This window comes from Zootoca vivipara, chromosome 5 (genome assembly GCF_965207765.1).
Source record: "Zootoca vivipara chromosome 5, rZooViv2.hap1.1, whole genome shotgun sequence".
Classification (NCBI taxonomy): Eukaryota; Metazoa; Chordata; class Lepidosauria; order Squamata; family Lacertidae; genus Zootoca; species Zootoca vivipara.
In genome coordinates this window covers 25684763-25702799 of record NC_142588.1, presented here as the reverse complement: position 1 = coordinate 25702799, position 18037 = coordinate 25684763, and the positions used below count along the sequence as shown (strand labels likewise).

At 40.7% G+C, this 18037-nt stretch overlaps 1 protein-coding gene across 1 annotated transcript in view; it reads left to right on the top strand.

Annotated features, from left to right (window-relative positions):
• Positions 1-18037, top strand: part of CTNNA3 (catenin alpha 3) — a 544761-nt gene that overhangs the window by 266561 nt on the left and 260163 nt on the right. The window contains exons 8-9 of the mRNA XM_035137674.3: positions 15990-16070; positions 17879-18031. Of these exons, the coding sequence (XP_034993565.3) occupies positions 15990-16070; positions 17879-18031 (234 nt within the window). The remainder of the gene's footprint in view (positions 1-15989; positions 16071-17878; positions 18032-18037) is intronic.

The window sequence follows — 18037 nt, the reverse complement described above, 5'->3', positions numbered from 1 at the left end:
TTCTGTTAAATTATGTTTTGAACAACTGGGTTGTCTTTTCTAATCGAGACGTTGATATTGGCTACATGTAACAAGGATGCTGCACCAAGTGATGCTTCTGTTCCAGAGTGACAATGTGCTTGAGCCCTTCCTTCCTCTTTCTTTTAAGCACATGAGACAAGCCCTGCTGGATCATACCAAAAAGACCCATGTAGTCTATTATTCTTTTTTCCCTATGACCAACCAAATGCCCATGAGGAGCCTGCAAGGAGAACCTCAGCACAGTAGTACTCTCCCCCACTTGTGATTCCCAACAATTGGTATTGAAGGGCATTCTACCTTCAACAGTGGAAGTAGCTAGTAGCCATTAATAGCCTTATCCTCTATGTGTTTGTCTAAACCTCTTTTATAGCCATCTACATTTGTGGCTATCTCTGCATCTTGTGATAGCAAATTCATAGATTTAATTCTGTGCTATATGAACATGTTTTTTTGGTCTGTAGTTTGAGCATTATGAGAGAGGGTGAAAACCCTCTCTGTATTCACTTCCTCCACACAATGCATAGTTTTATTCTCCCTTTCTCTTGTGTGCCTGACTGCAAGTTCCTGATTGCTTAAACCATAGATTCTGATGGTATTTGAATTGGGAAATGGTAGCTTTCGGGACTCCCTACAGAGATTTGCATATAAGGATCAGATTATCACAGGAAACTGTGGTTTTAAAATCCACAAACTTTTCTTTGCAGCTAGATGGGGAAGAAGAGCAGGGAAGGGAAGGGGAGGGAGAATAAGAAAGTGGTCCAGTTTATCACTTGTTCATGTGGCAGCAAACTGGTTTGTTGCGATGATGACCTTGATACATCTGAACCAGGCCAATGAGTGCTTTAGTTCTAAGGTGGCTTTGTTTTACATTCCATGGTGTTCCATTTCATCCAACTTAATTCAAGAGGGTTGAGCATTTCCTAAGAATAGGACATGAACTTACTAGGCACCCATTGTTATTAATTGCTGTTAAACGTTTTAAACTTTGGCTTGCACCAACATGCTTGTTTTTTTGCATATGTACTGGAATAAGAATAACTGTAGAGATCAGAAACCTGTACTGTGACATCGACATATTTAGGCTGACTTTTTTTTTTAATGAGAATATAAAGTGTCAAAGATGTTGCTGAGGGCTATTTCAGCTACTCTGGAAATACTAGTTAGTGAGCTGGAATAAGCAGTGGGTGCCCCATGAGAACAAGAACTTCCGCAGGTATGTTGGCATAGCATACATTGGAAGACTAGAGAAAATAAAATTATATCCTGAATATACAGTTTTTTCAGATATAATCAAGAGCCAATTTACATTTACTATTTTAGGCACACACCAAAGTTTTAAGTGTGCAGCTGAAATACGTAAAGTGTGAATGTGACAAACATATGTTTGCAAATACATATTTCACACCTATACTTCTCAGGGACATGTGATTGGCTGTAGCTCTCTCTTGATTTTATGCTCAGTAGCAAACCCTGGTTTGCCCCCGTGTAATGTGTGAAATGGTCCCCAAAGGACAGTTATTTGGAGACCAGCGAAGCTTTTTAGATGCTGCTTCTACAAAATTAATTGAGGCTGAACATTTCACTTAGGGGTTATGTACTTTTTTCAAGATACTATGAATATACATTTGGAGTGCCCATAGGCCTGTGACACTTGGTGAATACTTCAGGATATAACAGATACCCGGTATATTTTACTTAATGCACTTTTCAAGTGATTACCTGGAGGTGAAATTTATTTAACCCTGTTTTCTTTTTCTTACCCTGCAGCCCCTCACTCCCTGTGTTTCATTTTTAAACACCCCCAAATTAAAGGATAGTGTTGAAAGTATGTACAGAGGAATTCGTTCATATTTCTCCCCCCCCCCAAATATAGTCTGCCCCCCAAGGTCTGAGGGACAGTGGACCGGCCCCCTGCTGAAAAAGTTTGCTGACCCCTGTTCTACACTATAAATGAAAATACTATGTAGAAAGTATGCCTACTGGAATCCTCTTTAACACCCTTTAAAACTTTAGTCTAATCCTTGCATAGTTTTTTTCACTGGGAGCAAAAGGACAATGGAGGCAGGGTCCACTGTATACTTCTGTCCTATAGAAGCTAAAACGGTATCATGTCAGGACCTGCCAGATTTAGATGAGATTTCACCATCATCATAGGAAGACCTCATGGGTTCTAGCAAGAACTAGGGCTAGGCGAATCCCTGAGACCATATACTGGGGTGATATCCCACCCAGGGAAACTGCAGAATTGGAAGAACTAATGTGCCTCAGCTGGACACACTCCCCTTTCTGTGGCATTTAATGTGCCGTGTCATCTGTAAAGTGTCATATGCAACATTACAGATTAGAAGAATAGCACAAATTTGTGTTACCTGCACTTTTTGAACTGTATGCATTTCACATTAATAATGCAACTCTCCTCTTCCACTGTGGATATCCTGAAAACTCCCCCAGAAGATGCCACACAATGGCTGTGTATTTTATACGTCATGGTTGTTGCCATGCTGAAAATGTCAATAATTCAAGGTTACAGTGGATATATACACTGGGTGTTCTGCCACCTTGATTGTGACAAAATGGTTGACTGACTAAATTTCTAGTAAACAAAATGAAATAATAAGTCAGTGCAGCAGGAGCTGAGTTTTGAAACATTATTGTTTCATACAAGTGGTGTTATCCTCATAGTCAGAGCCAGCCTGAAACATTTTGCTTCCTGAGGCAGACAAGGTGGTGCCCCCTGTTCATTCCACATTCAGGAGTTGGCTGGACTATCTGTTGATTCTTATTTCATCCCTTGTGACAAGGCAACATCCTCCACTTGACCTGAAGCAGCAAACTAGTTTCAGGGAGTGTAGGGTGAGGCATGTAGCACATGTACACCTCTCTGCTACCCCTCAGAATCTGCTGCCCAAAGCAGGTGCCTCAATCTGCCTCAAGGAAGGGTTGGCCCTGCTCAGGGTATGTATCACACACCCTCTCAGGGCAACTGACACCATGTGCCCTGTGGGAAGAAAGGAGAGAGAGAAGCAGGCAAATACAATATCAATAATTGCTTTGGTTGAATCCCCCCCCACACACATAGGGCAAACTTTTCATTTATTTGTTTTAGTACTTTAAAATTTTAAACCACCTTGAGCGCCTTGAGAACAAGGAGGCGTTCATGGTGAGTTATGGTACCTCTTTTTCTAGAAAAATAGCACTGAGTAGGCCACTTGCCCTTCTACCTTTGCCACCCATTTTTCATTGGGGTTGGGGTTTGCCCTTCAACTGACACTCATGATTTAACTGTTCTTAACCATAGACTGATAGACCTACACAGTCTTCTCAACTTCTTGAGAAGTCTTGTTTCATTAGGCATCTCCATTTTCTCCCTCCTTTGCTAGTGTCAGCTACTATTAACATTTTATAAACTCTGGGCATTCACAGGGCATCTCTGTTTTTCCTTTTAATTTGCACATTTGTATACTTTTTTTTATCTTGGGAGACCTCAAGAAATATGTAAAAAACAAAAACAAAAACAAACCCCAATCCTTTATTTTTGGTTGCTCCATTTTACTTTCAAACTGATGGGCACTCAACTATCCAAGTTTGCTATTAGAGGGAATGATGGTTTCTTCAGTGAACCGAATTTGTTCCCAATATATCACTTTTATATACATTACACATGTCTGGGTATCTTGTCTGCTATCAACCGATAATAACATGTTAAGAGCTGCATTTCTCAGCGAAATGATGTAACTGGTATGAAGCATAGTCAAAAAGGTCCACAGCTTCCAAGTTATCAAGAAAGACGTATTTTTCTGTTGGAGGGGAGATGATTGTCTCAAGTCTGTTTAGATTTGCAGTTTGCACACATTGGCTGTTATTGCTCTGAGTAATGATGGCTATTAACAGAAAAAAACATCAACAGAGTGAAAACAGCTGTCGCAAATGCAAGACAGTAATGGAGATCTGTGCTCATATTCTCAGCCAGATTGCAGGCTCTATCTCTTAACTCCTCCAGAAGCATAATCATCGCTTTTTATCACAATTCTGGTATGTATGTATTGAAAAATAATCCATAAGGCTTCCACTTTCCCTAGCCTTAGATTCTCACAATAAGTTTTGTTACCTGTAGTAAATCTGATTTATACTAAAACAAAAGTCTTTTAACAGCCCCTCTTCCTAGGCACCTAATTAGTACAATCAATTCTAGAGCTGGACTGAATATTGACAATGATTTAGATTTGAACTGGGGAGACTTGGAATCAAATCCCTTTTAGCCATGGAGCTTAGGGCCAAGTGAGACTGTAAAGTGGGTGATGTGCCCTGGCATTTTTTGTTTTGCTTTTACTTCCACACAGCAAATGGAGACTCTGAATTTGATCAGAATAAGAGATAGCAGGAACAGCTGCTCAGTCTTCTCCTTACTTGCCAGTTTCTGATCAAAGTTGCCACAAACTGCTTTTCAAGGGAACTGGACCAGTGCCAAAAAAAACTCTGATCAAATTCATAGTAAAAGGGTGGGGTGAAAATGTAACAAAGAATAAATAAGTATGTGAATGTGTTTTTACAATCCGATTTGAAAGATGAAATTTTAAATGTAAATATTCATATTTGCCTGAAGCTCACTGTGGCTTATTCATGTAACGAGAAACCACTGTTTATTGGGATGTCCAAGTGAGATCATTTTGTGAGCAAAATCCTTTCAGCTCTTGTGAAGTCGCAACTGCAAGATCCATAAAGATAGTGGAGGGGAAAGGGTGATACTTAAAGAAAATACCCCTCTCCCATCCATCTGCAGAAACACAATGTAGGCTTCAGTGATGAGGGGAACTATTTTGTTTCTTCTTTGTGTTTTGAGTCTGCATTTTGCATGGACTTGCCAGGAACAGACAAGTACTGCTTTTTTATAGTAGGATCCTTTCAATTGTTATCATTTGCCATCTACAGTTTTTAGGCATTTTGGGATCCTGAACCCTTGCTTTGACACATCAATTTGTTTGGTAAGAACACAAGATGAGCCTGCTGGATCACGCCAATGGCCCTTCTAGTCTGGCATCCTGCTCTCACAGTGGCCACACAAATGCAAGTAGGACATGAGCACAACAGCACTCTGCCTACACACAATTTCCAGCAACTGGTAAATTCCAGTTTCAGAATTATTTTGTTTTACCTTGAGAGGGATCTCTATATGTTTTCATTTGTTATTATTATTATTTGTTCTTCTAGGTCCCTGAGAGGGGCAGACAATGATGGTGTAATAATACTTTAACTACAATATCTGAAGAGTCCATGACAAATCTGGCTAGGAAATTTGTCAACTTGTTTTGACATACAAAACAGATTGAAAAAATGGTTGTAAACAAAATTGCCAGGTATGGTTTTCATACCTTTCAACACTTTCACATTATTAACGGTAGTTATATGTGTGGAACTTTTACGTGGGTTGATTTAAGTGAGTTTCTTAGACTGTTTGTACATTTCCTGATGCATTATGCAGACATAAATATTTTTTTGCACAAGGAATTATGATTAGGCAGCAATAATGAGCTTTAGTAAATTGAAATAGATCTCAGAGGCCCTCAGCTAGATTGGCTGGCAGCCTGAGCACATTGGCATTATATCCAGTACACAGACTGGGCCATCTTGGTCATATGCCATATCTGTGGATTCTTCTAGTTGATTATTCCTAGAGCTAAAGAGACCCTGATGAATCCAGGAACTGCAGTCTTCCATTATACAGCCTGACTTCTTAGGCTAATGAAGAAATGGGAAGCAAGGATGTGGCTTTTGCCTCAAACGTGCATCCATAGACCAGTTGGGGTTACAAGACTGGTGCATGCTACTTGTCCAAGCTCAAAATGGAAATAGTCAGTGTAGCAGGGAACTAAGAATATCCTTATCCCTTTCCATCTGAAAATAATCAAATGCCTGTATTACTGTACATGAAGGGTTATCTGTATGAGTTTCTTGAATCACGAAGAGATCCTTCACAGGAAAAGAAAACTGATTTTATTCTTCTTCTGAGGGAAGACTTGATAAAAACCTTTGCCTGGGTTTAAGAGAATTTTGCAGAGAGCAAGCATTTGGTGAAGTCTCTGAACTCTGCCATCATCTCCCAGGAACTCTACATTCCAGAAGTACAACTTTCTTTTAATTTGTTCAGATGTGTTGCTCTTTCCTGGGGTTAAAAAAAATAAAGAATTCCTGCAGGGAACTTTAGAGAACCATGCTCACAAAGCCAAGCTTTCTTGATCCCCTTCAAGCTTCTTTGAATTCCTGCTGTATAAAATACTCAGTAAAATACTATAGTTTCCAGCTTGTGTGCAATTCCATGCAAACTCCCCTTCTTACTTTGTTAGACTGTTATATTTAACTCATTGTCCAGTTTCTCCACAACCTCTTCCCCTGCCACTGAGAAGGTTCAATTATTTTTGAAACAAAAAAAATCTAAATAATAAAATATAGTCAAGATTTATGGATACATAAGTTTATGGGATGCACGTGGCGCTGTGGTCTAAACCACAGAGCCTAGGGCTTGCCGATCGGAAGGTTGGCAGTTCGAATCCCCGTGACGGGGTGAGCTCCCATTGCTCGGTCTCAGCTCCTGCCCACCTAGCCGTTTGAAAGCACGTCAAAGTGTAAGTAGACAAATAGGTACTGCTCCGGCAGGAAGGTAAACGGCATTTCCGTACAATGCTCTGGTTCGCCAGAAGCAGCTTAGTCCTGCTGGCCACATGACCCGGAAGCTGTCCGCGGACAAACACCGGTTCCCTCGGCCTATAGAGCAAGATGAGCGCTGCAACCTCAGAGTCGTCTGCGACTGGACCTAACGGTCAGGGGTACCTTAACCGTTACCTTTTAAAGTTTGTTGCCATCCCAATCCACATGTGGGTGGGTGACCTTTTTCAGCCAAAGTCTACATACCCTCGTGGGCCAGAGTAAAAAATAAAGTGGCTTGGGCCGCGGGCAAAAGTGGGCAGAGCAACAGATATTACTCCTACTTTGTGCAGTAGCTTGCTTTCCAGCCACACACATCAGAGGTTCCTACACCCCCCCATGTATACAGACAAGCAAGATGCATTATCATAGGTCATGAATACATTCCAACCAGGCAAAAACACATGAAGATTGTGTAGAACAGGGTCAGTGAGGGTTGTGTCCTGGGAATGGGGTGTGACCTAGGGAGGGTCTCTAAATCCAGATAGAGAGGCCAGGACGACTGCATTCTTTCCCCAGGCCTGATGATTCTTATACCTGGCTTCACACTCACAGCTTTTGGGTGTTTATAATCCCCTTGAATCTTTCACAGTTGGGAATAATGGAAGAGGTTGGTCGGTCAATGGCAGCTACTTAAGAGGTACCAGCATGAACACTGGTTAATCTGAACCCTTTCCATGCCCCTCCCAGTTGTAAACCTTGTGAGCTGGTCTGGCCCTAACCCTATGGTCGGGAACTCTTTGCAATCAGCATTCTTGATCATGGGGAGAGCCTATCTGTGCACAGTAGGCTCCTCTTTCCAGACATGTGCCTGGCAGAGGTGCTGGGGCCAGCAGGAGACATTGAGATGGGGCCCATAAGTGCAGCTCTGCTTTCCCTTCAGTGTGATTACAGTTGTGTGGAGGAGAATATCTGAGAAGCCAATGCTCTATTCTTAATTGTTGCATTGTGGTAAAATTCTGGCCATGCTCTGTCACTCAGAGCAATCTCTGGGCCTGTGTCCATCTAAAAAACAGAACACCACTTATATATTTTAAAAAGGTTTGTGCAACTTGTGATCTTTCAAGCCAAATTTAGGATGCATTGTGGCCTGTTTTTACAGCCAGAAGGAACAAAAGGAAAAGGATTTTCATGCTGCTTCTTGGTTTGCAAACATCACTTGTGGTTGCTTAGCTGGGCAGACAAACAACCCATTAGCAGTACCTCTGCTTTGCCTGATTTGAGAATATTTATTGGCCCCCATTCAGACCATTAACCACACCCACACACTAAATCAGTGCATCCACTGTCTCTCTTGGATTTGCTGAAAAGGAGGGAGAGAGCTGGATTTCATCTGCACACTGATGACACTTCAACCCACATTTCCAGTTAAGAATAATTCCCATTGGTTTTTATGGAAGGGTATTGGCGGTTCTGTTTGTATTACATGTTTTGCAAACTCAATAAAGCCTTTTCGTTTTAAAATAGAAGAAATGTATGTATACATTCAGAGCAAACAAGTCTTTCATACTCTATTTTTGGCCCACTCTGGAAAATGAAAATCTCCAGCTAATGTGTAACTTCAGATGTATAGATTTAGATATAGATATGAAATAGTGTCTATCAAACATAACATAGATCTCTAAAAGCATTTTACGATTTTCTGAAGCAAGGCTGATTCTGTCATTATGGACAACCAACTGACTGCCAAGGGCAAATGTTAATATAAACTTGATCAGATATGGAAAAGATGCAAAGGAGCCTAGCATGTGGATGAGAGGCTGGCTAATCCTACTTTGGTGTGTTGGTAAACAGCCATTAAAACCTGCTTGGCTGTACCATGTACTTTGTTTTCCAGATTATTATTATTATTATTATTATTATTATTATTATTATTATTATTATTATTAAAATTTCTATATCACCCTTCATCCAAGGATCACAGGGCAGTTTATAATATAAACACACAAAAATACATAGTAACAAACAATAACAATACCTAGTTTCACATTTTCTATTTCTATGGTGGCAGGAGAAACCAAGTAAAATCAAGCCCACATTGGAAAATAGTCTTCTACTGGGCAGCTCCAGAGTCACGGCCAAAAATATATTAACAAATTCCAGCTTAGGGTGTAGCTCACTTTTAACATGAGATATATTGGGCATTGCAAACAACAGTGGGTGAGCAAGTTGACAGTGCAAAATGCTGCTTCATTGAATTGTACAGTGTGAATCATATCATTCTTGGCATACCAGCCTCTCAGGAGACCAAGTCATTATTTCGAGGTAAATTGGCTCCTGGTAAGGATGTAAACAATGAACAAAAATTGTGTACCATTTCTTTGTTTTCGCCTTATGTGCTTAAAAAGTAGGTTTAGAAGAGATTTCCTGCTCCTCGCCCCCCTATGGGAGGACAGTAGGGGACTGAGGAATTGGATTGGACTTTCAGTGTGTGAAAAGGGGGAGGGAGAGATAGCTGGGGGGGGGGGGAAGACTAAGAAAATACAGCATTTCTTCCAAGCTCAGCTTTTCAATTACAAAACCTGCCTCCGCACCATCCTACAGCCCCATTTGACTCTGCCTGTTGTCTGAGGATGGAATGGGGGAAGGTACAGATCATTTTTTAAGAGCATTGAAGAATCAACAGGGGGAAAGTGCCCCAGAGGGAAACCATGGGAGACACTGGATAAAGTCTCTGCTTCCTCATTCACTGGATATTGCTACTAGCATTAATATTGCAGAGAACAAGGAGGTTAACACATGTGGAACATTGGCAGGCAGTTTGAACATAGAGCAAGTAGTATTAGTTAGAGGGGTTGTTTTCTTTTTTTGGTTATTATTTCCTCTATCAAAGGAATATGAAACCACAGGGAAACAGTGGCTCTGAGAATTCATCAGGACAACCACCATGGAATAGCATCAACGAAACATTGGCACAATGGGTAGGCAGACACTTTCATTTGTAAAAGCACAGAGGGTCATGGATATGTCAAATGTAAACACAGCAATATGTCTTATACAGGACACACTGACCAAGCAAGTGTAGGAACTCTATTCTCATTCGCTAGTTTCACTAACCAGCACCTGTGGTGATTTTCAAATTGTTGATAAGCTGATACTAATGCACAGGATGTCACCCAGAGGCTGAGCATGGCTTTACGCACAACTTGGAGTGGAAACTGGAAAGGAGCTGTGCTGTCTCTCGTATAACTCCAGGACTCTTAAAATAAGGATTCTTCTCTGAGGAAAATTAAGCTTTGTGATCCTGAGATATGCAACAATCCGCTCCAACCAGATTTCAGGCATAAATAAGAGGAAGGAATGAGCAAAATATAGATAATGCCTCACAGATCAGGCCCTTGTCAACCAGACCCCCATCTTCTGCGGAATCCAAGGCCTTCACCCTTGGTGAATTTGTAATTTTGCTTTTATATGTAAGATTGCAGTACAGTGGTACTTTGGTTTGCAACCACTTTGGATTACAACCGCTTTGGATTACAACCACGTCAAACCTGGAAGTTCGTGTCCCCTTTTTTGGATTACAACCAATTTGGGGGGGGGGGATTACAACCAAAATTTTTGGGAGGCCCCATTGGCAAAAGCACGCCATGGGTTACAACCTTTTTTGGTTTACAACCGGACCTCCGGAACAGATTATGATTGTAAACCAAGGTACCACTGTACTCTTTATGGTTTCAGTTTCTGAAATAAAAATGGTAGCATAAACACAAAGAGTGGAATTCGATGTTGTGCTCTTCTAAATATTCTGTCTACACAAGGGGCTATGGTGGCATGCTAAGTAACCCTTTATGTGCCCGGGGCAGTTGCACAACCATCTCAGCATATGCTGCTGTGCTGGAACTTGGTGTGAGTGGAAGAGGAATCTGTTTTAAATGAATTTATACTCAGAACTTGGCAGCCCTTGTACTGAGTGGCCACTTATATGTAACCTGCTTGTGTATTTGTTATTTTTAGAACATCTGACCAATTTTATACTAAATTATACATAATAAATCTTTATTATGCATATAATACAAATAAATAGTCAAGCCGCATGTGGTACAATATTTGTGCAGCATAATTGTATCTATACATATTTATATTAATACAGACATATTTTTATAGTTATATGCATTGTTGTATGTATCTATGTGTTGATTACTTGAGGTAACCTGGGATATACATGGACTTGTGTGTGTGTGTGTGTGTGTGTATGAATCATATGTATAATGATGTGAATAATGATAAATTTTATATGTGAACATTATTCCTATTTTTGGTACTGTAACTCCAAATGTGGGGGTGGGGTGGAGGGGAACTTGCTCCTTGTCAAAATAAAGGAGCAAGATGGGAATTAGAAAAAAAATCCCTTAAAATATAAGCTTGACATTAAAATTTTAATAAAATTAGTATTTTCCTGAAGCAGCCACACACACGTGACAAGCAAAAGTCAGTATTTTTACTTTATCCACATTTTCTGGTATTTCCATTTTATGATAGATGTCAACTCCCAAACTGTTTCCTTTTTGTTTGGATTAACAGGAAAATGTTGGTTTTTTTTTATAAAAAAAATCTGAACACCTTAGTTAAAAAAAATCAGGTCTGACAGTCAACTGATTACAAACATTACAATATCCAATGAAGAAAATGTAGAACACAACATATAAAGGTGAACTGATTTATTGTGACATTCTTTAAAGGTGGCATAGGATTATTTGTTTTTTGTTTTTGTTTTTGCTACATCAGACTAACATAGATGCTCTTGAGATATTTAATTAAGATAAGTTTTCTTACACTAAGGTGCTGAGACAAATAATTTATTTGGGCAAATTGTTCTAAATGTATAGTGAACCATGGGATTGAGAGACATACTTCGCTTGCAGTGCTATCAACACTGCCTAAAGCAGTGTTTCTCAACCTTTTTTGGGCCACGGCACACTTGTTCTATGAAAAAAAATCCCGCGGCACACCAACTCTGTGCCGCCCTATATTTAGTTTAGTTTGGAGGGGAGACGTAATCATTACACACACAGGTGCAAAAAGTGCATGGTGTAAAAGTTGGAGTTTAATGGCAAAAGACTGTTGAGGGGTTCCTTTGCGGGTCTGTTCTGCATTATGTCCTTGGCGGAGCCACTCGCCGCCTTCTCCCCGTGCGCGCAGCCCCGGCGGCGGAGTTTCTGCAGCGGAAGGGAACAAACGACGGACCGACCTCCGATCGGTCCCTGTCTGTGTGGGCTGGGGCTTCTTGGTGAGGCTCCCTTTTGAGGCTCCCACATGCGGCTCCGGAGCCGCGGGTTGCCGACCCCTGGGCTAGCAAGAAGAGCACCTCACCTTCTGCAGGACTCCTTGCCGAAGAGGCCGCTCACTCCCGCGCCGACCAAAAAACTCCCGGGCGCCGCCAGCAAGAGGAGCGAGAGCGAGACAAACAGCCGTGGTGGTGGCTGTTGAGAGCTGCGCTTGCCCCGCCCCCATCGTGACCCGGCCGGCTTCCTTTCCGGAGGGTCAGCGCCCCTAATGGCGGCCGCCAGTCACGTGACAGGGCAGCAAATCGCCCTTCTCGTCGCCAGCGTCTCCTGGCACACCAACCAGCGTCCCGCGGCACAGTTCTGTGCCGCGGAACAGCGGTTGAGAAACGCTGGCCTAAAGTAACATTTACAGGAGAAAACTTCTGCAAAAAATAACAATGAGTGATACAGTTCTAAGCATGTTGTATAGCCTTGTCTGCACAAAGGCAGGGAAGAATATTTATAACAGAGATGTTTAACTTGTAAACAGATCCCATTTAGTTCAATGGAATTTACTTCTCAGTAAGCAGCATTGTAGCCATAGTTAGTTGCATGTTTCCAATCCTAACCATGAGTTTTCTGCAATTATGTGGAAAAGAACAGTCCGGAGTCTGGACTGTTCACTCCCACTGGATTTTGCAAGGCAGAAAACTCTTCATTGATGTTATTCAAGAGCTGGATGACTCATTCCCAGAGCAGAGCCGTAGCAAAACTGGAAGCAAACCATAGGGTCAAAGAAGAGGTAGAATGAAAATACTGGGACAAACAGCTGCTTTGCCATGGGGAATTCTGATTGAGATAGTCTTCTAGCAAAAATGTAATCTTCTTAATGAGCTCTGTTTGAGGCAGGGATATAGAACTTGACACTCAGGGAGGCTTTGTGACACCCCAGGCCTATTTGACCTTTGGGGTTCTCCCTAGGCCAGACTCCCTTTCCTTGCCACCCTCACTTACTAGCACTGCCCTGCATTATTTATGCCTAGCTGGAATGTGTATTTGAACTGTGATAGTGCTTGCTGGATGGAGAATGGAGAGATGTTTTGCTTGGGCTATGATAGAAAGATAAGTGTGCCCTCTTATTGCTCAAATTACTTTCGCCTCTGGCCTATCCACCTCTGGCATGCAACCCTTGGGTTGCCCTTAGGCTAATAAAGTTCTCCATTCCCTTGTTTAAGGGTTTCCATGCAAAGAAAGATATGACAGTTAATCTTGGTTTACTATAGTAGGATACCATTCGGTTGGCTTTGTAAAGGCTGCCTGTCCCCTTGGTCAGGTGGCGTCTTTGCTTCTAGGCTCTCAGACCTCATATGCATTTAGAGTAGATTACATATGCTTACTTTTTCACCATGTCAAAGGACCAATGATCAAATGAAATCTAGCTCATCCACTGCTGTTCTGTAGCCTGAACAGCAAACTTGCAGTGATGTTTTTGCATTCTAGTACTTTCAGTACATGTAATATTTTAATGAAACAAACAAAAAGTGTTCATTCTAGTTTTGTGTGGCGATGCTAAAGGCTGCACAACTTCCATTACTTGCTTGGGTACTTGATCCGAGAATTCATATTAGAACTGGTGAGGAAAGGGATGAAATATCCTGAAGCTTCTTTTCACTGTTGCAACATGAAGCTTCAGCTCAATATGTTCATAGCAGCTTCTTTGATCACCCAGTCTCTGTGAAAATTGTAAACTGTCAAGATGGTGAGACTTCTGCAGATGCAGGAAAATGTCTTAAGTGAGCCCGAGTAGTTTTTCCCATTGGAAACACAGTGAGTGAATGATTCCTTCTAGTCACTGCTGAGCTGTGCAGTTACTGCAGAACCCTGATTATTTTCAGCATGTAGACCTGTAAACATTTTTAGTGGAGTTGGCCCAAGACATTTTGCTGCCTGAAGCAGAGCAGCAAATCTGCCCTCTTCAAAATTCAAGGTGCATAATACCCAAAATTGGTCAAGTTATTTTGGCACCTCAGGCAAAAAAATCCAACAAGCACCTCTCCCTCTCTCTGGCAGCAAAAAAATCTAACAGCAATACATTTAATAATATACCAATTTATTGCCATTTCACAACACCGAAAATCAGCAGCCAGAGGCAGCAGTCTCACTCTGCCTAATGATAGCCCAGCCCTGAAAAATCTTTTTTTCCAGTGCCATTGATTGATCTTAATGTGCCTTAATTACTTATAACATTTCTACCCTCCCCTTCTGCGGAGGAGTTTCCTAGGCTGCTGAACCTTACAACACCATCACAAGACTGAGAAATAGTGACTTGCTCAAAATTACAGGGTTTGCTTCTTGTCTCAGTGGGGATTTGAAGGTCAGTTTTAGGGGTATAAACAGACTGGAGGGTTTGGATTGGATCCTGATTTAGTGCTTCAGAAAACAGCCTGTCAGTTTTAGGCTGAATCTGATGGGGGGGGGGGAATGAGGCTTCTTCTGCCAACATTTCCCAAAATTCACTATTACTGGGAAATAAAAGTATCTATACTTTTTCCTTTTGCAAGACATAGTTAAGGTTGTAAGAATGAGTTGGATATGTCTGTATGGGGTGGGGGGTGGGGGGGAGGGAAGTTAGTGGGTGTTGGAGGTAGGATTTATTTTGGGATGCAATACAGGGTTGAAATTTGCAGGCACCTCCAGAATGGATAAGGCCTGTCAAGTTACAGGCAGAGGATCTTTTCCTATGCTGGGCACCTTTAAAATCTGCCCCACCCACCACCACAAAACCTCCATAAATTTGATTTTTGGCAGAATTGGGTGAAATTTGCTCCCAGGTTAGACTCTCTGAAGGAAAGAAATCTTGCCAGATTTCAGAAGGACTACTGTAGTGGTTTTTCTTCAAGGACTTTACAGTTTTCGGGTGGGTAAAATCATTATCTCTGATTACAAGCTTGAAGTACCGACCAGTATCAGTCCCCACCCTGCACCCCTACCCTGGTATTTTCCTTAAGGTAAGATCAGAGATGTTAGGTTTGGTTTTTGTAGACAACTTTTCTGCAGTGGCTTTTCATTTGTGGAATGTTTTCCCCATGGAGATTCGGCTTACACCTTCATTATACACCTTTAGGCGTCAGGTGAAAACAGGCCTCTTCAACCAAGCATTTGGCTGATTAATATATGAGACACTTCTACCGTGTTTCTCATATTATAAGGCATGTCTTATATTTATTTTTTCCTCAAAAAAACACACTATGGCTTATTTTCAAGGGATGTCTTATTTTTTTCCTCCTCCTCCTGCCGCGGCCGGCATTGCTGCTGCGCCTATCACTATGTCTTATTTTTGGGGTATGGCTTATATTCCTTGAATGCTTAAAAATCCTGCTATGGCTTATTTTATGTGTATGTCTTAAAATATGAGAAACAGGGTAAATGTGTTGTTGGAGGGGGGTTATTGGTTTGTGTTTTTCTTGTTTTTATTTTATGTTTTGAGTTTTTTTACCTTGTATTTTTATGTTGTGAACCACCCTGAGATCTATGGATGAAAAGCGGCATTCAAATTTAATAAATAAGATAAATAGCACTTATGCATTACATAGTTATTTTTAACTTGTAGAAGTTGGAGCTATTTCTTTATTTGACTCTACTATTATTAATTATCCTATGAAAATAATATATATTCTAATGGAGCCCCTAAGTAGGGAAATGTGCAAGGGGCTGGACAGTGCCCATATGAATGTATGTTACGGTAAGCCTGGATATACTAGATCAATATGAACATAAGTTGATTGGAAATCCTTGAAACCAGAAGAATATATTTATTGCAAGTACTGTACATGTGGCCTGAATGAATAAACCACTCTTGCTGAACACAGTACTTTTGTACCTTTTGTTATGTTCAAGAATATAATTTACTAAAGTAGATTGAATATATTATTTTCTAAAGAGGAATTATGGGAGGGAGAAATGCTAGTCTTTAAGGTGCCATGGGACTCTTTGTTGCTCTTATTAAGATGTTAAACATACTAGCTTTGTATGCTCAAAATTTTCTTTTTTGCTGTTTTTTTCCAGGCTGACAAAAAAGAAAGGAGCAATGCCTTGAATATTGCAATAGATAATATGTGCAAGAAAACAAGAGACCTCCGCAGGCAGGTAATCTCCTCAGGGGAAAAGTTTGCTAAATAGATAGTTCTGCAAGCAGTTATAACATAAAATAATAATAATGACATGCTTTTGTTTTATTTTAAGGAGACACACTTTTTTAAAAAAGAACTGCCGATGGAGATTAGGGGTGCAGATTAGGGATGGAGGTTTGGAACAGTAGAAACACAAAAAGTCCAAGATTTGGAAGCATATATTCAAGGGTCCAGTGAGTGGTCTGAGAACACCTAATGTTGCTTTATTGCTTGAAGGTGTGGATTTAGTCAGTTCCTTGGATGACAGATTCCATTATATAAAAGTGAGAGATTAAATAGTCCTAGTCCTAGGCAAAGGCACAGGAAGCAGCATTACTGAAAGCTAAGCAGATCTGGATCTAGTCAGCCCCTCTTGCACAGCAATGTCTGTTTTGAGAGAAAGGATGGAAAACAAATTAACAGCTTTCTTCTGTGAAAATGATTCTTTCCATACTGGAGGTTGTTTAAAAGTGTCCTTACACAATACATTTTAAAAACATATTTACACAATGCATTAAAATAAAATTAAAACTAACAGCCACAATCTAGCATAGCCTTGCTAGAATATAAATCATATTTATTACCCCACAAACCCAGACAGAATCCTGTTCCTAATCTATGCTTAGTATAAGAATATTAAATTGATTATGTGATGGAAATAGGCATGTTGTTAGGCAAATAATTTATGTTGGGTGCCAAAGGTGATAGAGAACCAGTTTGTGGATTCATCTTATATGTTGTACATGTTTGATTATAATGTTGAGTGTGCAGATCTGTACACATACATTTTACTGTTCATATCCAGGAACATTTAGGTACCAAGTACTGTGAAAATCAACTTACAATGTGAAATTCACTAAGTTCTACTAGCTACTAGAAAAAGTGATACTCTCACCAAGCATTTGTAACAGGAGGCTGAAAAATACACTCTTAAATCTGATATTGTTCTTTGAAGTTGTTGGTATCCATCTGTCTAGAAAGACAATGGAAAAGTGCACCTTCGGGGGTAAAGTCAAACCATTGAAGAGTTACAACACCTGCTGCGGCTGTAGAGACAAATACAAGAGAGACCTGTTTTATTATTGCAACTGGGGCAGATGAATGCATCTAGTTTCACTGTTACAGATGCACCATTGTGTTTCTTCTCTCTGAGCTCCTCCCAGCGGTCATTTCCAGTGGTCATTTCTCCACGGGTTGCTGCTGTGGATACATGACCTGAATGTCTGTCTCCAGACACTGCAGTCATCAGTAAGGGATTCTTACATGATGGGGTTAATGTTGCCAGCCTTCATCTCACGTTTGCAGACATCTTTATAGCACAGAGTTGGCCTGGTGCCTTAGGCCAGCTACCCATAAAGCACATCCGTGGGGATCCTGCCATCTTCCATTCTATGTACATGACTAATCAATCAATATCCCTTCTCTTTAATATAATTTTGAAAGCAAATTGTTTCATTTTGCATTACATTTAGTATTTTTACATGTACTGATAAGGAATAGAAAGAGTCGTATTTCAGAGTGAATAATTTAACCCAGCTGATTGTGTTAGTAGTCAGTTCTGACACAAAGCAGGAGTAGAGGACCTGGTGGGTCCAAAGCAACTTAGATGGGGGCATGAGGTGGGGGAAAGGAAATGGAAGTCCCATTGCATTAGCAAAAAACTATGTGCACAGAGCATTGGATACAACCCAAGGTTTCTTATTTGTAGAGTACATTTACTGCATAGCATAACACACACGAAATACCATGATATATGATTTAATGAATGGTGCTTTCTTTTCCCAGCTCCGCAAAGCTATCATTGATCATATCTCAGACTCCTTCTTGGACACAACTGTTCCACTTCTTGTGCTCACTGAAGCTGCCAAAAATGGAAGAGAAAAGGAAATAATGGAATATGCTGCTATATTTAAAGAACACACATGCAGGCTTATTGAGGTAAGT